Raw genomic sequence first — 20,979 nt, forward strand, 5'->3', positions numbered from 1 at the left:
CTATGGCCCTATGACATCTGAATACCATAATCCCAAGCATTATATATAGCATACTTTAAATTTCTGAATAACTAAGCAGCATGAACGCTACTTTCATTTGCACTGGCAGGTGATTAATTGTAGAAATTCTGAGTTCTGTCCTGAAGCTGGGATTTTTACGGGATCAAAAATTTTGGAAGGTATCGGGGAGTAAGAAAACTGACAATTAGGAAATAATTTAAGAAAAAGGGTGCATTTTCAGTCAGTGGTTGTAAAAGCTGAGCAAGAGCGTGTCAGGATTATGCTCACAGGAATTTTTTTTGCTAGTATTATTTATTGCCTAATTTTTCTGAGCTGGTCACACTCTGTTAGGGAGGCATCTGTTAGAAAGGATGGTATAAACAGAAAAGGATGCTGAAGCCACCGCTACAAATCAGTAGCTTAGTTTGTGCATATTTACATGCAACAGAGCAATGCTGTTGTCATATTCTGTAAAAGAAAAGGTTTGTGAGTATTTAGTAGGTGATCAGTGCATTTATTATGCATTAGCACAGGAGAGGTTTGAAAGAGAAACAGCTCTCCTGGGTGCTGTTACAAACCCTCTCCTGAGTAACACACAGGATTTATTAAAGAGTATGAGAATGGAAATGTCGGCACAGATATATTTGTAGCAAAATGGAAGTTCTGCTGCATGTTGCTCTCTCAATAAAAACCAAAGTTTATCTGCTGCAGGAGCCAGGGAGGGTTTGGAAGATACAGATTCTTTGGGGCAGAAAGATACTGAGGGGTCAGTTCAGGAAGGTTTCAGTGGTTATTTGGGCCCTGCTGCTGGAGTGATATTGGTTCTGGTGTGGCATCTTACAGTGAAAACATGCTGGATATATATAATGAAAAAGCAGTGCAAGGAAACTTTTGCTAGATAATAAATATTTGTAACTTTTTCCAACCCATAAATCTACCTCTAATGCTGTTGCTAGAATTTTATATGCTACCTTCCCAGGCTCTTCAATCTGTGGCATTGCCTCGGCAAAAAACGTTGTGACCAAAAACTATATGATGAGGGATAAGCAAGCTGTGCTGAGGTGCCTCAGTGCAGTGAACCTCCTCCTGTGTCAGCAGCTTGTGGAGGGATATTCCCTTCTTTGGGTTTTTGAGCAGCATGTGCATTGCTTTTTATTAAACCAGAGGGACTCCTGAAGGAAGTTACAAACTCCCAGACATGTTTTCCTAGTCTGATCACATCAGATATGGGTCGTGTCTGTGCAATCTGTAGGGAAGCACAGCTTGGGATGAGCAAAAAATAACTTGAAGTTATTCTTTTACTTCTTCAGGTCACCTCTTGCAGACATTTTCCTATGGGAGGGCGACAAAAGATTTGAATTTGTGCAGTTTACAACCACGCATTTTCTTTTGTGACTAAATCTAGTTCCAGATCCTTTTTTAAAAAGCATCAGTGGAAAATTTCTGTCAAAAATTGCTACATCATTTTGCATTCTTGTTATCCTGACAAAGAAGATGCCTGACAAAGAAGAGTAGTTTGATATTTGGAGCACTCTTGTTTGGCTACAGGGGACATGCAAGTTATCAGGCATCTGTTATTCTCGTCCTGTGAGCTCTTATTTCTCCATTTTATCTCCATTAACCTAGTGCTTGTCCTGCAGAGGTTCTGTAACATTTCTGGGTTGATGAAGATTAATAACACCACCCTCCCGAGAGCGTCTGGGGACTACACAGACTCCTACACAGCTCCATCAACCTCTGCTTGTTCTTTTCCTTCTGAATTCTCACTTCACTTGGTTTCCTCCCTCTTACTTTTTCATTTGTCTGCTTTTTGACCCTCTGTCCCTTCTGTTTGGATAACAGCAGCTCCAACTTTTCCCCAGCTCTCTAATTCCTTTCTTCTTTCCACCTTTCACCTCTCCACAGTGTTACACATCCCCTTTGTTATCTCCATCAGCTTACAATTTTTCACTGTTGATCTGTGCAACAATTTCCATTTGCAATCAGATGAAGCATTCCCAAACTCCAGCTGTCACGTTGAAGCCCAGTTGCAGGCTCCTAGCATGGTGGGCTGCTCTGGGGATGTATCACACACAGACAGGGGAAAATGCAGACTCTGTCTCATAATCAATAGATGGGAGGCAGGAGAGCACACTCTTGCTCCAGGCACAGAACTTGGTTGTGTGTTTGCTTTCTTGCTTAAATGTTTCCAGCTATCATTTTTGTGTATTTACATCTTTTAATAATGCCCAAATACTCTGTGATGCATTAACAAATGCAAATGCTGGGATTGAATGTCAGGTTGTTTAAAGGATATATTCAACAGAAAAGAGACACAAATGGAAATAATGAGAGAGCGCATTTTATACATCCCCTATGTTCCAGCTTTAAAGCATGACTTTGTGAGGCTGCAAGTCTAAAATCATGAGAGAAGCATAAGAGGTAACAGAGGGATCTTGTCTCATGTTTTTGTAGCTGTCATTCATAAAACAGTTTTGATAACTTTAGGTAATTTCTGTTCAACAACTTGTTACTAAACAAACAAAAAGTTTGTTCCAGAGACCAGCAAAAGCAATTGCATTGAGTAGATTTGTAGGAAGTCTCCACTGTAAGACAATAGCTCCTCATGAAATGATTCAGAATTTTTGCCTTCGAAAACTCTTACAGCTGGAAGTCATAGAAAAGAAAAAAGTGGATAGATGAGGACAGCCTGCATCTGCTCCAACAACAAATTTTTTCAATATCATCCATGAATAGTCAGTACAATAATAAACATATTGGTAAGCAATGACATGCTAGTGAAGTAATAAGAATGGCGCAGGAAAATTAAATTGCAAACTAAAACGCAGTAGCAGAATACTTGGGGAAATCAACCTTTCTGGTCTCTAAAGTGTTTAAGTATCAAGCCTCTAAGATATCAGAAGGTATAATTAAAACAGATGATTGCTCTTAAAGTCATCCTAGTCTCAAAACAGGAGAGTTTAAGATACCATGGAGAGAAATAAAACCAAAAAAGTGTAATTTTTCAAATACAAAAGAGGAATCCTATGCATCCCCAAAATGGTGGTAGTTTTACAAACTCCAGGTCTGTGCTTCTAAATACCTGTATGCACTTCTATTGCACATAGAAGTTTTACAGCCAGAGAGATCTCTAATATCTAATCTGAAAACAGGTCTGGTCTGGGAGACAAGAGACCGAGCAGACTTTTGGTGCTGGCTGCTTTTTGACAGTCATTTCAATATATATAGTGGGAAATATTCTGGTAAGACTGCATTTTGTTGGAATAAATCATTTTATTGATTTATTTCAATCAATTCAACTTACTCATTTATTCACAGTGTTAGAAGAAAAAAAAATTATGTTGTGTTTAAGGAGAGAGAGAGGAGAAAGAGGATCAGTTTGAAGCAGATCAGGTGGTCAAACTGGATAGTTATACAAACGTAATTCCTCAGAGGCGTGCCAGAATCTATGAACTTTTGTGGGATTAAACCATACTCATGTCAACAAAACCCTGAGGCTGGGATGTTACTTCTTAAGGGTTAATTCTTTAAAGGATAATTACAGTAAGCAGAAAGTCTCCTCTGCATAAGTTGTCAGGCTGCACCACGGTCTGGTGTCATGATGTGAGCAGAGGCTCTTGGGGGCGCTTTGCTTTTCCATCCTTATTGCCAGGTAGGCAAGTGGGCTTTCCTGAATTGTGTCAACTAAAAATATAAAGCTAAACTTCTGTTAAATAAGCAGAATGTTTCCTTAGGCTGAGGAGTAGTTATTATTGGGTTTTTTCCACCTTTTATTCTCTTTAGTTAAATTGCCATCAAGCAGTTTGTGTCTCCTTGCATTTGAATTAGGTGGCAGAGTTGTCCAGTTTGAAAATGTGACTACAATAAATGAGTTTCTTTTTGAGAGCTAAGCTATGGGAGGAGAGAATTAAAGTGCTATGTGGAGTATTTTAAGAAGCATTTTAACCAGGCTGTAATGACATATCATTCTTCTATTCTTTTGCATGAAATAACTGCTCTAGATAGGCTGCACAACTCCCTTCCTGAATTGCAATGGCAGGAGAGAATTGTTTACTATTCCCAGTTCTAAAGCTTTCCTGCTGCATGGGAGCTGATTGGTGTTTATGGCTGTTTGCAGAAGGGCTATCTAATCAAATAAAACAGACCCCATTCCCCGCTGAATGTAAGAGAGGGAGAGATATCAATCCCAGGGGCTGTATCAAGATGGGTGAAAAACACAATGCATCTGTAATGAAAAACCTAGTAGATAAGCAGCTGTGTTAGAAAAGTCTGTAAGGGTTCTAGTCATAGCATCAATCAAAGGGTGGAAGATTGTGTTGCTTTATCTCTCTGACCTCAGAGCAGGACTTCCTTGTAATGCAGCCACGGTTTAACACCAAGCCGGCATCACAGCCCCACACAGCCACTCTGTCACTTCCCCCTCATTTCAGGATGAGGGAGAGAATCAGTAGAGTAAAAGTGAGAAAACTCATGTCTTGAGATAAAGGCAGTTTAATAAGTAAAGAGAAAGCCACAAAAGCCATCAAAGCAAAACATGGAGTCTGTTCACCACTTCCCACAGGCAGGCAGGAGTCCAGCCATCCCCAGGAAAGCAGGGCTCACGTGTAATAGGTACATGGGAAGGCAACGCCATCACTCGGAATGTTCCCCCCTTCTTCCCCTGGCTCTATATGCCCAACATGATGTCACATGGTGTGGGATGTCCTTGGGTCAGCTGTACCAGCTGTGCCCCCTCCCATCTCCTCGTGCACCCCCAGCCCCCTCGCTGGTGGGGTGGTGGGAGGAGCAGGAAAGGCCTTGACACTGTGCAAGCGCTTTTCAGCAGTAATGAAAATATCCCTGTGCTACTGGTACTGTTTACAGCACAAATCCAAAACACAGCCCATACTAGCTACTGTGAAGAAAATTAACCATCCCAGTCAAAAAAAAAAAAAAAAAAACAAAAGACAAATACTTTTCTAGCAAGAATTCTCACCCTGTAAGTAAACACATCTAGGACATGGCACCTTCCCTTTAGTGAGTCTTGTCCCTGACACTCTCTAATATAAATTCCCAAGGAACCTCTAAATTTCTCTTCAATCTTCCATTCAGTCCTGGATGCAGTTCTTTAATACTCTGTTTTACAAGATATTGATGGCCAAGACATGTCTTGTGATTGATCCAAGATACTGCAACATAACTTGGTCCAAAATGGTCTGAATTTGTAACCTCCGGAAGACACTGAAAACAATATTTTGTGTCCTGCAGCATGGAGAAATGGCATGGCCTTGCTTTCTACACTGCATGTGGTCAGAAAAACGTGAGAAACCCAAGTCTGAAAACCTTTACAATCTGTTTTTCACACCTGGCAGGAGCTCTGAGCACGGTCATGTTTTATGTGACATTAAAGTATGCACTCGAGAGTGCTGGTGAGGGAACAGTACCCTGTCACCTCATTCATGGGTTTTCACTGAGAATTGGTACAATAGAGGACACCAGTCTGCTCAACCCTCATAGAGGGGAGGCCCACAGCTACTGCATGATCAAAAGCAGAATTTGACATTAAAAATATTAGGTGGTTATCTGCAGCAGTATCTTCAGGATCAAAAATTTGGCCTCAAGTGCTAACATTTTTCCAAGTCATGTCTTTACACTCAAGTTGTTGTATGAATCTCTTCGAGTCCAAATGTTGTGTTTCACAGCGTAGTCAGGTGGCAACACATAACAGTGGAGGTGCACATCTGGCAGGTGTAGACAGCAAAAGCAGGAATGTTTTCTCACAAAAGGAAAATGTGAGCATTGGTTAATGAATGTTTGCAAAGTGCTTCCAGTCCTTCAGATTATGCTATTATTAAACTGAACATCTTTGATTATGTTATGGCTGTGCTGAAAGCTAAATGAAGGAGCTGGTTTTCTTTAAACCGTATCTTATTCTTGATTAGAGTGATCATTAAATCCTTTCAGATCTAACAAAGTGAGCAGCAAATGGAACACAGCAAAGACAGCAGAAAAATATAAGATTTCAGAAAATAATCAAACTAGGCAAACCCAGAAGTAATTCAAAAGAGCTCATACCAAAATTCTGGCTAATATAATGACATATAGCACATGTTTGTGAATTACAACAGTTGTGGAAAATACTTAAAGTATTATTTTGTCTTTTGATAGATGCCAATAGCAATCTTGAGTTAGAGAATTGTACTTCTGAATACATCCTCTCATGTGTGCTGTTGTGTCTCCACTCCTTTTTAGACACTATAGTGATTTTGAAAAATTTAAATAAAGTTTAGTGGAGTGGAAATGTAGCTAAAGATCACATAAATTTTTTTGTATCTGATGGATTTTGTTACGCTTCTTGCTGTACCTCTCTCTTCCCAAACTAGTGTCCTGCTTTTCAAGATCATGAATTGCCTGATTCAGCCTCTAATCAGCTGGCTTCTCTGTCTTCCTACCACACCCTTTCTCATATCTGCAAAGTTAATTTCTCTCTATATCCAACACAAAAAATCTTTAGCTCAAATTTGGCATCCATTGGAAACAGTAAGTGGTAGACTTCAGCCCAATTTGTATTTCCATCCACCAATTGCAACTGACTTGGCTGCTGCAAACCTTGTGAACAGAGTTGCAAAGGGCAAATCTCATGACAGCAAGAATTATTTAACATAATGTTATATCACATCCAGATCCATTCCTGGCTGAAGAAAGACAAATCATAACCAAACAGCAGAGAAGCATACAGAAGGTTTGTTTTGAATTTCTTTCTAGTACTATTCCAAGGCCTGGTGGAGTTCCTTCAGTCCCCATAGAGTTTCACATGGTGCATTTTACAACTGATACTGCATCAAATTGTATCCTTTCAGGACTTCTATTGCACACCTTCAGTTAATTTTAGTTATTAGTACTCAATAAAATTTTTAAGCTATGAGGAATTTCTAACACCCATGACAAGTCTTGTGTAAATTTTTTAACTGCAGTTTTGATCTCAGCTTTATCATGTTATTCTCAATTGGTAGATTTCTTTATTTTTTTATTATGCTGTTGTCATATTTTTACAGTCTGTGATTTATCTCATTCATTCAGCTCATACATTGCTAGACCTAAATTCTAGCGTGTGCCCCATGCAAGTACAGAGTAAGCCCACTGATGTGACTATTAGTTATTCACCAGCCGTAGATGCCTGTATTTGGCCTCAGATTCCCACTGTACTTGCATTATTCAGCTCTAAATAATTTGAAATATGACAAAAAGGAATAAATGCAACTCAAAAGAAATTTTAAAAGAGAAAATATTATTGTGCTTTTACCTTCTTCGGCTACAATATAATATGCTCTTCATAGATATGTCATCTGTAAGATAAAGGGAATATATTTTTCTGGCATTGTATTTACTCTGCTTTCTTATATGCATCTTGCAAATTAAAGTTTTTCCCAAAATTTAACATGAACAATGATACTGTATTGGACTTGACATAGATATAGGAATTGTATTTTCCCTTTGTGTCTGAAGGGATGATATTTTCAGAAGAGCCCACATGTGTGCAGTACAAGGTTTTAATAGAGCGGCACACAAAAAGGAGCTGTATCTGCCCCACGAGCTGCAAGGGTGTTTGTTCAGATGCAGGCATGCAGCTGCTTTTCCTGAAAACTTGGTCAGGCACTTATCACCAGTGTGTCAGAAGCTGTGTAGCATCCTTTAGTATCCCTTAGCAAGTGAAGAAAATATTTGTGTTCATCGTTTTCCACTTAAAAATACATGCTGAAGGAACAAGGAGCATGCCAATAATATAGAACTGGGTAAATAAATTATTATTTTTCTGATTTGGAGGTCAGTTAAGGACTTTCTCCACCCTTCCCACTGTGCTGGCAGCTCACATGTTCCTGTGCAATGCAGTACCTAATTTTTTGAAAGCCAGAGAAAAACTGCAGTTCTTCCCTGCATTTAGTATACATGTGTCCAACACACTGTCCTTCCCATGGGAGAGTCCTGTGAGAGAAGTTATTTTTAACTTAGGTTGTGATATAAATGTAACTAGCAAGCAACAGCAGTTTAGACATTTGTTCTTTACATTGACATAGTCCAGCTTGTTTGTCAGTGAAATAAATAAGACAACAGTGATGAGAAAGATTTCCTAACAAGGTGGTGGCCTTTTTCAAGCCATCCCTGCACAGACGCTGGTGACACCAGCTACACACTGGATGAAGTGCTAAATACTGAGTTAATGATTTTAATGATGCTTTTGCATGTGTTTTTCAGTTTTCTTTCCCATAGTTTGGTGCTAACTAATGAAATTATTTCATTCACTCAAGTAAGATGTTTACTGGTGTACATGATTAACTGGGCACTTAGCTGTCCACACTGCATGCACAAATACCTGATTTCCAAGTGCATTTTTCAACTAAGAAAATCTCAGTTGATGTTCCTAATTCTGGCTGAAATGCTACTTCATTTTAAAATGGCAAATAAGTTCTGATTACCTTCTATCTTCATGATGAATTCTTTTTCTCCTTCATAAGTACTTTAACTAATTTTATCACCGCTCATCTCAAAAATACCTTGGCTGGCATTTTTATTAATGTTGTAGGACTAGAACAAGTAGTTGATTTTAACCTGATTGTATTCTATTTGTATACCCAGTGATGTGGGGTATACAGATCAAATTCAAATTAAAAAAAAATAAGTAAGACTGGGTGACTAATTGTACTGTATGTTTACCAAAGAACTATCCTGGTTTTTGATATAGTGAGATTTTTCAGCATATTTTGTCCAAGTTTGAATCTGACAGGCTTAGGCAACACATAAAGAGACATAAGTTTCCATGATTTATTATACTTGCAGGAAATCAAGAATGAAGCAGGAAACACAAATGCTTATTGCTTCTATTGATACATATTTAGATTTTTATAAGATGTCTAAAAGCATGGCTCAAGTAAACCAGAGTGAATTATCATTAGGGATTTATTCACTGGAATATAATCATAATTGAAACTGTAAGGAACAAAGTATTTTATAAAATACTGAGTAGCTTCAAAAGCACTAAAATTGTCAACATGTCATCATAGGGTATTTTCATATTCAACTATAACCCCTTTTTTATCAAAATGGTTTTTTTTTTTTTTCATTCTGAAATGTTAATCCAGTGCAGAGAAAGTAATTCAGATTGAAGTCCACTTTTTGGAATAAAATATTCTCCAGTTTGGATTCTTTTTACTGCTTTTGGTCTCAAAATTTATCATGCTTTTCCTTAATTCAAAATCTTGAAATTCCTTGTGCAGGAAGATAACTAATTTCTGTCTATCTCAATCTGTCACTTCCACCAATTAAAAGTTCTGTGTTTAACATTACATCTCTGAATTTCAAGTGTCCCACACAGGAATTTCTGTTGATTCCTGTTTCAAGAGAAAGAAAGGATTAAAAATCTTTTATGAAAAATACTGGTTCTGAATTACTCCTCAAGCACAAGTGATTGTTTTTCAGTAATTTATTTATTTTCAGTTGATATTTGGCAGCTGTTTCTCAGTGCTGTCATCTGTAACTGATTTCTGGCACCTGAGCTATGCTGTGGGCAGGTCAGGAAGAATTGGAAGCAAATATAAGAGAAGTATGTGACTTGGACTTCATTTGTTATTTACAAAGGTTGCCAAATGAATGTTACAGCCCTGGATAAGTGGAAATTCTTGTGGCCAGAGATGAACTGCTCTGTGTACATTTGAAGGCAAAGGCTGTAAGTATTTCCCTCTGTAAAGGCGCAAAAACCCAGCTATCACCTGAAATTAGAGTAGCAGTAAACATTAAATCCCTGGATGGCTATGGAGAGGGCTCAGGAGCGGTTGCACTGTTTTGGGTGCTGTCTGAACTTGAAACTCCTTCTGGATACTGTTTACATCTTTATTTACCTTTGCACATACAGAACTTGGGTGCCTGCTCCTCTGCTTGGCCTTGCTCTGCCTGGCAGCCCTGGCTGTGCATTGTGAGTGACTCCAGCAGTATTATTTGTATTCACTGTTTTGTCTGAGAGGTTTGACTTCTAGTTTGTGACTTCAGGCATGGACTGTAGACTGGCTGCAGGCAGCGCAGCAGAGACAGGAGCTAGCTTCAAGACTTACAGTGACTTTATCTGACAAGTTGTGTCACATATTGCTCTGTTGTGTCATCGTCTCAGTTGTCTGCATGGTGACAGCTAGAAGGCAGCCTGAACTGAGTAAAAAATGTGACTGTGCTGGTCTTCTCCCCCCTGCCACAGCTCCTGATGCCTTCCATGGGTTCTAAACTGCAAAAGAAAGTGAAAACCCTCATAGCTCAAATCTGCAATGCTCCCCTTTCCTGTGGGTTCAATACATCTTCTTGCAAGAATCAAAATGCATTCCGCAGTGGGGTCTCCAAGGACCTGACAAACCAGTCACAAGGGATGGTGTGGTGGCATTAAGAACCAGTCTGTGCTGCAACATGAACTTACAGCCTTCTGAGCTCTCAGAGAAGAGGGATGCCAAGTATTGCTGAAAGGTAGAAGCCTGAAGGGGTGGGGAAAAAAATCTCAATTTCCTTCTTTCCATGGCCACATGGCTTGCTGCACTTAGGGGGAAGATTCACTGCCAGAGAAGAGAATTAGTTTCATGCAGTTTTTCCAGAGGAAGAGGAGGTTTTTGAAGCAGCCAAAGTCTATATGCAAGCAAAGTGATATGGAAGCACTGGGCTTCATGATGCAAACCAGTTCCTGCATGCTCCAGCCCAAGCTTGTGCAGGCTGCTAGCAGTCCGTGCTCCCTGTCTCCTGTAGGTTAGCAGAATGCAGGGAAACATGCAAAATTGCTGTGCAGTGTATTTTCAGAGAGGGGAAAAAGAGGGGCTGGGAAGCTTTTCTTTTGAAGCTTCAAGATACTGTGTCTCAACCCAGCTGGCTCCTTCCATATCTGGGCAGGAGATGCTTATCAAAAAGGGGAGAATACAATGGTTCTAAAGAAGATAGTTAAATTCTTTTGTGTGAGTAGTGGAACATCTTGAATCCTATTACCACCAGGAAAGTGGTCAGGGCTCATGTACAAGGAATATAAAAAACTGAAAGATAAGTCAGTTTCTTTAAAATAAGTTTCAAAAATGAAAGTATTATTTCAAATGAGCTTTTACTGAAGAATATTTCAGTATCACTGGTAGTTTGCAAAGATTCTTCTTGTGGCTAAAGTTCTTTTTCAACTGATGAATGGTTTTGATGAGTAGTTTTTTGACTTTTAATGATTTTTCTCTCCTTGCAGTTGGTATTCAGTTAGCATGTCTTTGGAAAATGAATCTGCCCAAGAATTGCAGTTAGGCTTCTATTCTAAAGAAGGGGGACAAGAACCCTTCAGTGAGCATCATACTGGATTGATTTAACATAAAGAGGAATGCTGCTTTTCTATATTCACCTATTCTTCTGTTTAACTTCATCATGGTACTTGAATCAACAAATTATTTTTTTACCCAAATGAAGAGTATTGAGTATGTTTCCTCATTTAAATGTTCTTTTATTAGGAATTAACTGCCACAAAAATATTAATTTATCAGAAGAGGGGAATCACTTTAGCAACATTTGGTTTAAATTTGCCCCATTATTAAGACTGCCACTTGGTTACCACAGATCTAATTTTCTGAAGTGTTTTCATATAATTTCTGTGTATGATCTTCACTAGTAATACTCTAAAATAGTATGCATTGCTATTTGCAGCACTTAGTTATCAAAAAACAGGTGAAAAGCTGGCATAATAAAAAAAAAGATTGCTTCTTTACCTTTCAAAGGCCTGCTTTGCTGAGATTTATTTTTTTTCTCCTGTGTCTCTTCCATCTGAAAAAAATATTTGCTGTAGCAAACCTGTGATTCAGCTGCACGTAAGTGATCAGCATGATCTTCTGGTTTTTTAGTGCTTTGCTGTGGTTACCTGAAAAAGCAGCTGGCTCTGTTCTCCCACCACCCTCAGAAATGTACCTTCAATTGGCCTCCACTGTTTTGCTCCATGTGTTATTTTCTTTCTTGTTAACTTACAAGATACCTTTAATTACAATGGCAAAATGTGAAGGCAGTGAGCACTGGGAAAGTTCTGACACTGTGGTGTTCCCTCATTACAGAGCTCTCATACCTGACTAATTCCTATTCTGGATGAATTATAAGGTCTGCCCAGGGGAACAAGTGAACATGTTATCATGAGGTTTTTCTCAAGAAATTGATGGCAGGTTGCATATGAGGAATTAATGCTTTTCCTAAGTTTTATGTGTAACAAATAGACATGCCATTCAAGCTGATATGGCACTGTAGTGAATGATAAATTTCATACTGAAAAGGAGGTGAGCCTAGGATTTCTAACCCTTGTTTCTTCCCCTAAGTTTCCAGGTGTTTCATTTTCCTGCTGTTGTTTGCACCTGGGCTCAATGATGCTTTGAGAAACTATTCCACACTTTTCTGTTTGAATAAGTACAAAGAATACATTTCAATGTTTTACAAATACTGGCCATTGAATTTAAATAACTTTCTATAGACTCTGCAAAATTATATATTAAAAGTGGTGGGTAGTACTAGTAGTAGTAGTAGCTGGTTGCCTTGCTGACTGAATAGAGTTTTATACATACATATATATATATATATATATATATATATATATATATATATATATATGAATTTTTATTCTGTTCTCTAATACTACCATGGGAATCCAGCTCCTGTCTTGCACTGCAGAGAGCTGTCAGTCAGATTCAGATTCCGTGATTGCATGACTGCATTTCACTCTTAAGTTATGCAGATCAGCCACCCATGCTGTCCTGCAAGAGTGTGGGGCAAGAAGTGCCAAATAGTACTTTGGATGTACAGAAAGATTTATTTTTGTAAATCAGTGGGTTCTATTCAACAAAGCTGAAAGGTAAGGTTTTATTTCACTGGGATGCAAATAGAAGTCAGCTAGATTTGTACCCTTTGTGAACAAAACCAAGACTTGAAACCTTGGTCTCCTGAGGAGAACAAAGTAGCAAATAAGAATTTCTCTGAAGGCAGGTCTGACTTGTGCTGCAGTCTTATAAACAGCAACTTCATTGGCCTCTTGCATGAGGATTATGGAAAGTGCTTCCATTCCCTTCTGCTGAAAAAAAACCCTCTCTTGTAAACACCATCAAGATGTTTGCCAACATCTGACAATCTGAAAATCTAGATTTAGGTTTCCACCTCAGATTTCATCTTTTCCTTTCCCCACTTTGAAGTACAATATCCCCATTACCTATACAAGCTCTTGCTCATCTATTTTGTTCATTTAATCTTCTCCCCTCTCCTTCATCCCTTGTGTAATAGCAGCCTTGGCAAGGCTGTTTTATAGAGAGGGGCCCAGCCCTCTGCAGGCTGTACCTGCTGCACACTTGCTGAACATGGCAAGTGTATCAAAAATTTGATTTATGTCAAAAAAAATTGATATATGCCAAAGTCTCAGCTCCACACTGATGGGGATAGGTCTAGCTAGCAGCACTGGATGGTGTTTTTTCCTCTCTGTAGTCACTGCAGTGGAGAACTGCGAGTTCTGTAGTCCTGTAGGGAGCAGGTAATTAATCAGTGTCCTTGAATGGGTTTAGGTCAGAGCTGGAGCTGCTGCTGCTGTGCTGCAGAGGAGTCTGCTCCTGGTTTTGCCTAAAATACAACAAATACTGCAACTAAAAACTTCATAGGCAGGGAAAGGTGTTCAGCAGTTGGCACCTGACTGCTAATGGAAAGTAGTAGAAAAAGCACCACCACTGTGTCTCAGGAGAGTGGGCACAGGGTGTTCAGAAAATGGGCTTCATCAGCATTATCTAATTATCTTCAGATTTTCTTATAGAAAATTAATATAATTTTAATCAGATTAAACTTAAGATTCCCTGGCCTTATGAGTTCCATTGTTGTTATAACAGTTAACACATTTTATGTACAGTGAAATATTTAAAAGAGGTCTGCAGGAAAAATAACGGCCAGTTTTTTAACCTGCAATCTATTGTGGGTTTTTTTTCATTCATGAGGATTCTTTGTATTTCTTTTATAAAGGAATTCAAAATACAGAAAAGATATTATTCAAGAATACCAGTATGAAAAATTGCAACAATTGGTTTTTGTTTACTTACAATTTTTTTTTTAAATTTAACATTTGCTACACCTAGAAATGTGCTTTTAGAATGCCAGAATTGTACACAACTACATTATTCAACTTACTGTGCATGAGCAGGTGAGCTGTAACAAGAAATGCTATCCATATCCCTCTTGGCATAAAATATGTGCATATGCAACGGTGTAATGGCTTTAAATGCTTTCATCTTATAACTCATGGATTTTTGGTGGAATCATCCAGGATAAATTTTAGCTAATATCTACAGACAGGGCTTCAGCAAAGAAAAAATTTTTAAGTGTTCAGTGATAGAAATATAATATCCTTATAGAAATAGTTTTAACATCTATGTGCTGATGACTTCTGTTCTGTGTAACAACCCTTTTTACAGTAACTCCTTCTGAATTGCTCATAGGACCACAAAGTCAAGTCAAGCATTTCTATGTGGTACTACACCTCCCCGTTTCACTTAATGACCACTGCAGTGCATGAGCTCAAAATACCCTGATGAACAACTAACAGTTTCAGTTTTGCCTGGTTTTGTTGTTGTTTTTTTTTTTTTTTTCCCTATGACAATAGATATCAGATACTCAAAGTCTTTTTAGCCCCTGCCATAGTGACAGGCAGGAAGCCACAGGGAAGGAGAGTGAAGTGTCAGCTCTCCATGCCCTGGTGGACTGAAGAGCTGGGGTTGCTGCAGAATGATAATGTGCTGCCCTCCTACAAACTCCTCCCTGCCCATCCAGGGCTGCGTGGCCATGTGTGAACAGCATCCAGATCTACCACCATCCTGAAATGTTGTTCTCTCTACACAAAAGGCCAGTATAATGGTGAGGAAATGTAGAATCAGGGATGCAGTTCTTCTGCGAGTAGTGAGTTACATGTGTCGCAGGGATCCTTTTTTTTTCTTTTTTCCCCAAGGAGATTCTGCTTTCATTTAGCTCTCTTACATTGGCTGAATGTAAGTTCCTTAAACTTTTCTTATAGTACAGAGCTGGAATTTTTGCTGTTGTTTTTGGGGCCCAAAGTAGAAGTCTTCTGCATCGTTATTGAAGAGCTGCAAAATATGTGCTTCCCATGGTAAGAGGGAAAGAGAGAGGATAAAAGTTTTTAATTGACGTTTTGCTCTGAAATTCTCTTGTCCTTTTACAGAGAGCATCATCTCTCCTCTTTCCATAGTGTAGGTGCAAATATGTGAAATATCAGCAATGTTCCAGGTATGCTATACTCTAGCAAAATTTTATTCTTAGTCCTTTAAGCTAAAACCAGTCTTGAGCTGTGTGAAAGATCCCTGGAAAAAGAGCTTAGACAGATTCTCAGAAGAAGAGTATGCTAAAAAGGATAGCTCCAGAGCTGGCAGATAACAGATTCTCTCTTAGTGAAACAGGTGTTTCTTCCATGCATAAAAATTAAGAATTGGAGAGATTTCAGAAGTAGTGTCACTGCTACTGGGAGGGCCGAACAGATAGATTTGCAAGGAAAGATTAAAGAAAGCTATATCCAGCTCAGCTAAGTAACAGAGTGATCCATCAATAATTGAAAGGTGTCAGCTCCAAAGTCTGAGTGAGTATTTAGAACTGCAAAGCAAAAATACCTAAGGATGACATGCGAAAGTTTTATATATATAAAAAATTAGGTAGTAAAAATCAATACACAGAATAGCAATGAAAAATGTTAGACCAAGTAGTAGTTCTCTAAAGAAAGGGATTATAAGCATGACAATTACAACTTAGGTTTGCTCCATGGTTTTGAATTCCTGAGATTTGTAAGTGAATAGGGAAAAAATGCTAAAAAGGATGTATTTTAATGCATGGAGCAATCATGTGTTGAACATAGGTGATGGGAATGATCCCTTCTGGCTTTTCAATCTCTTTTGTGCCCCATGCACTTTAACTGAGGCTCACTGTGATGGTATCTATGAAAAGTAATATCTTTGTGGGAACCTGAACTGTGATATTATGAGCTCTGTTCTGAGGATCTTACATATACCACTGCATCACAAATATTATTGACAGTAAGTGCTTTTACCACTTTTATGTATTCTCTTTGTGAGTTGTTTTATAGCAAGGCGGCTAAATCAAGAGAATTTTTCCTGACCAGCTGAGCAGCTGACAGGTCTCCTTACAAGCACTTAGGTGAATTCAATGCACTACGATGATAAAAAAGGCGGGCTGGGACAAAAGCGGATGTCAAAACATGACCCTCTGCTCTTTCCATCACCTCAAAGGTTATGTCCCACATGTAAAATTACTTGGGTTTTGAACCCCACTTTTCCTTAATTCTTTTGTTTGGAAAGTCCATCTGATCCTTTTCAGGATTCATTTGCCCACTTCTGATTCTCTGCTTTTGTCTCATATTTCCCTCCCTTGTTCTCTGCACATCATGATCCTTTTTCAGGCTGAGTCATTATCCTGTTAAATTCTCCCAGGAAGGGCTTTCTTCTCAGTCATGCTATTTCTTACTCAAGTGGTGCCTGTAGGAAGATCAGAACAACCCATGCTAGGAAGAGCTCTGTGAGTGGCAGTACGTATAGGACAAGCATACAAGTTGTAGTGTTTGTTAATTGCAAATTCACTTATATCCCTTATTCCCTGTCTGTTTAGATAAACCTAAACCTCCACTGGGAGGAGAGAAAAAATATTCTTGACAATTTCCAGAGCCCGAAGATTAAAACTGGCCCAGTCCTGCAAGTGTGTGTGTGTGTTCACTTTGAAAAGAATTTTCTTTATCTTGCAAGTCCTGTGGAGTCCACAGATAATATGGCTCCCTTTCTGCTCCAAAATCTGCACAAATCCTCCCCCTGCCATGCCAACAGATGGAAACAGAAAATATTCCCTTGCCAGGCCTGCAGTAAAAAGGAATGTGTCCCAAATGCAATCATTCCTTGTGCACTACATCTTGTGAGCAAGCAGACGGTGTGACTTGCTTCAGTAACTTTTATATGTAAACAGTCTTTAAAAACATAATCTACATTGTCAAGGCCTAATCTAAATGATGTACTGACATTGCTTACTTTGATATGCTGACTTGGTTTTGAATTCTCTCTGGATTGCCTGGCCCCACATGGCCTTTTTGTGTTTTGTTTACTTTTCACTTAGCTGTCATGTATTTATTCCCATTAGATGTACAAAGTCAATGGATTCAGCCTAGCTTTACAGCTTAGTTACCTAATACAGCACAGGGACAAAGCTAAATGAAACCAAGCAGAGGGGCCGGAAAAAAGCAGAGGAATTCTTCCGGTCTGACATAGAGACCAAGGAAACAGAAAACCAGAAAAATATCTGGGTCTGGTAGAGCACCTAGAGATTACTGGTTTTTGAGAAAAAAACATTATATGTCTGGAAAGCAGAAATTAATTGATTTGTATAGACTGAGTTTCTGTTTTTAAAGGTGTCTTCTGAATAAATGCTTAAATTTTGTATACATCACATATATTTAAATTTTTTTTAAATCTGGATTTGTTTCAAATGTGAATGGATGGGGAAATGTTACTTTAAAAGTTTTCTCAGTGTAATGAGCTGGTTGGATTTATCTTAGTCAATTAAAATGGCATACATGATCTTGTTCTGTGAAAGTCTTTGAAGATATGTGAAAATGCCTCATGCTGAGAAAAGTAATCCCAAAAAATCTGCTTAGTATGATCTTACCCACAGAACCCATAAGACAAATGGGTGTTTGTGAAGTCTTTCACAACTTGGAGCATGACTGAAATGTGGACCATCCTGAATGGTGGTCTTCCCTCTGGGTAGCCATGCCTACCCTGCCATGCTTCTCCCAATGGGAATACCTACCCTCCCTCCAAATGTTTCTTTTTTTACAGCTCGAAGGAAAAACAGTGGGGGATTTCATGTGGAATTTAGTATTGGTGGAAGGACTGTGGTGTTTCCTTTGCTCCTGGAAAAGGGACAGTCCATATTTCCTCCATGGCGCTGTGTCACTGATGGCACATTGTTTTCAGGTCACGTTTCTTCAGTTTCAGCCGAGGCACTCAGCCCAAGCCCTTCATGGCACCAGTGTCTGGCAGCAGTTGGGCACCCAAACTTCACTTCCCTTAAAGAGCAGACTCTGCTGAAACTGCCCAATTTCCAGGTGCCCTGACCTCCTTCCGGACTTGGCAAACTGTAGCCTGAGCTTTTCCTCCATTTGCCACAGGTGAAGTACGGGAATTATGCCTTTGTGTGGGATGCGGCGGTGCTGGAGTACGTGGCCATCAACGACGCAGAGTGCTCCTTCTATACGGTCGGGAACACTGTCGCGGACAGAGGATACGGGATTGCCCTGCAGCATGGCAGCCCCTACAGAGATGTCTTCTCACAAAGGTAAGCCTTTGGAGCAGAAGGAGCGGGTACTAAGGAAAGGTTTCTCTTGGCTCTGGACCCTTCTTCCAATTTAATTTTCAGCAAATGAAAAACATCTTGTACTTGCAATCCACTTCATTTCTTGCATACGCATTCATTTTTTCTGAGACATTTAATTATTTGCTTTTCAAGAAACTGCATTAAAAACACTTTGTGTTGCTCTTATTTGAATTGTTCTTGTTTCTTTTGAAAAACATTAATGAGATAAACTCAACCTCATTAGCAGGAAAATGAAGAAAGAGTTGTTTCATTTGTTATAGTCTCAGCATAACTCAACCCTTCCTATTACAGAAGCTGTTTCTTAAAGAAAAAAAAAGGGAATTTGAACACAAAAAAAGGGAAAACTAAAGGGGATGAACAAGAACATTTGATATTCTGGTAGAAGGACCCTATTAGTACCCAAAAGCATAGGTGCTTATCCCCGTGCTAATCAATATCTTGGGCTACAAAAGTGCCATCTCTAGAGATGCTACTGGTACTGTTTCTACTGGGATCGGAAATACTAAATTAATTGTATGTATTGTGCCTTTGCATACGTATTTCTGCTTCACTCCAGTATTGATTCCTAAATCAGGATGTGTATGAAATGTAAAAAAACTACTAAACTTCTATCTGCAGTTTGGCACTTAGGAGAAGATGTGAGCTAGTCTCCTGATCCTTTTTTTCATTCTGAATCTGGTCTCTCAGCCAGATTCAGGTTTTTGTTGGTTTGTGTTGTGTGTATGAAGCAAAATTTTACAGTCGCTGCAATGGGATTTCTGTTGTGTGGCTGCCAAGTAAATATACAAAATATGCTTAATTTGGACTGTTGCCTTTGCCTTTGTTCAAAGACTGTGATGGGGGAGAAAGTAGCCAGTAAGTAACACTGTGCAGATCCAGAGGAATCACTCTCTGCTCACACCTACTGCATGAACAGGGAAGACTTGGATTCTTTGAATCTGTTCCACTTTGGGAGTGACATTGCTGAATTTTGTGCTAACATAGCATCAACATAATGAAACATTTCACTGGATCAACAAAAAATTTAATTTTAATGAAACATGTATATGCTTTGTAAAGAGTATTAGAGGCAAATATTTACCAAATACTGTGATATTCTCATATTCCAGCTGTCCAGGCTGGCTCTACTTAAAATCTCTGGCAGCCTCTATGGGGTTTCTAGTTCGGGGTTCTATAGTTTGGGGTCTCTATGCAAAACATAGGAGTAGGATTCCTTCCTGTAATCTTTCAAAGAAATTCTTCCACCTGTTCTCAGGTGTTTGTCAAGCTGTTAAGTCATCCTCTTCACAGCCTTATCCCTGTAAGCCTGAGTACAAAAATTGTAAGTCGTTAGGGAATTTCAGTCTGTGTCTTTATTACTAAACATAGTGAAACCGCCAAGCAACATGGCACGGCTCACGCCTGCATTCTTCCTGCCCACCACTGCTGCTCTGCAAGCCAAGGTGGATGCATCCAAAGTGCCCTCAGAGACTGCTTGTGATAGGATTTATGCACTGGGTTAGCTCTTGGCATAGGGGGGAAGTGGTTATGGCTGATTCTAGTAAGAGTTTCTCTTTGGTCATGGTATTCAGCACATGGAGAAGCTGGGTTACAGCTTCTTCTGATAAACTGCCTTCAGCAACTCTGGATCATTGGTCTGTGCAGGCCTGACATTTCCAAGTACAATTTTATTTCATAAGAAAATTTTGGCTTTTCAGTGTGTTATTATATCTTGGAGCTATAGGAAAGCAGAAGGAAGCATAAAAATTTGCACATATATAGGTATTTTTATCTGAGGATCTTCGAAGCAATACTTAAATATTAGCACCTCCCAGGAAAGCAAATGCTATTTCTACTTAATGCTTAGGGAAACCATTGTATCAGGAGACTTAAATGAAATCCCAAGGTCATATGTTGTCCCCTGGTGGAATCAGGGATCATAGACACTCATTTTTGATTTCTTGCTCAAGTTGTCAGAGTTCAGGTAGATGAAGAAAGGGATTATTTGTCAGATATTGGGCCACAGGAGGATCTGGATGGATATGCAGAACTTAGCACTGGTGAGAAAATAACTCATTACATTAGGAGGAATAATGGCCGAACAGAGAAATGGGAATTTGCTTGGAGTGATACTACCTTCTGCAGAATGTACAGAGCCCGAGATATATATTCTGAAAATGTGTGTGCTGCTGTGCTTATATTCTTATTTCTGTATTATGACAGCATTTAGCATTTCTAATTATGCTCATAAATATAAATTTACATTTTACAGCACTGAAAGAATATATAAGAACAAACATGTGAAAGAGAAATCATGCTTACAAGGTAGCTTACGAGGTTTTGTTCTTAACACCCTTCTGTACTGTTCTTTAAGTTTACATCCATGTGGTTTTCATACATCATCCTTGCATTTCTTCCTAATGAAAACGCTCAACAACCTTCAGCAACTGCAACCTGCATGCTAAACAGAGAGAGAGGAATAGATACATTGTATAGGATTAGCAAATGTTCACATGAATATTTCACAGTTTTAATGCAGCAGAGAACTGGTTTAAAATACATTAGCACTTCTTGATCTTTCCCAAA

General features: G+C 39.0%; 1 protein-coding gene across 2 annotated transcripts in view; it reads left to right on the plus strand.

Moving 5' to 3' along the window:
* The window catches only part of GRID2 (glutamate ionotropic receptor delta type subunit 2), a 686,989-nt gene that overhangs the window by 602,171 nt on the left and 63,839 nt on the right, over positions 1-20,979 (plus strand). For both annotated transcript variants that reach the window (XM_053941218.1, XM_053941219.1), the window contains one exon: positions 18,209-18,375. In XM_053941218.1, coding sequence (XP_053797193.1) covers positions 18,209-18,375 — 167 coding nt within the window. The remainder of the gene's footprint in view (positions 1-18,208; positions 18,376-20,979) is intronic.

The sequence above is a fragment of the Vidua chalybeata genome, chromosome 4 (genome assembly GCF_026979565.1).
Source record: "Vidua chalybeata isolate OUT-0048 chromosome 4, bVidCha1 merged haplotype, whole genome shotgun sequence".
NCBI lineage: Eukaryota > Metazoa > Chordata > Aves > Passeriformes > Viduidae > Vidua > Vidua chalybeata.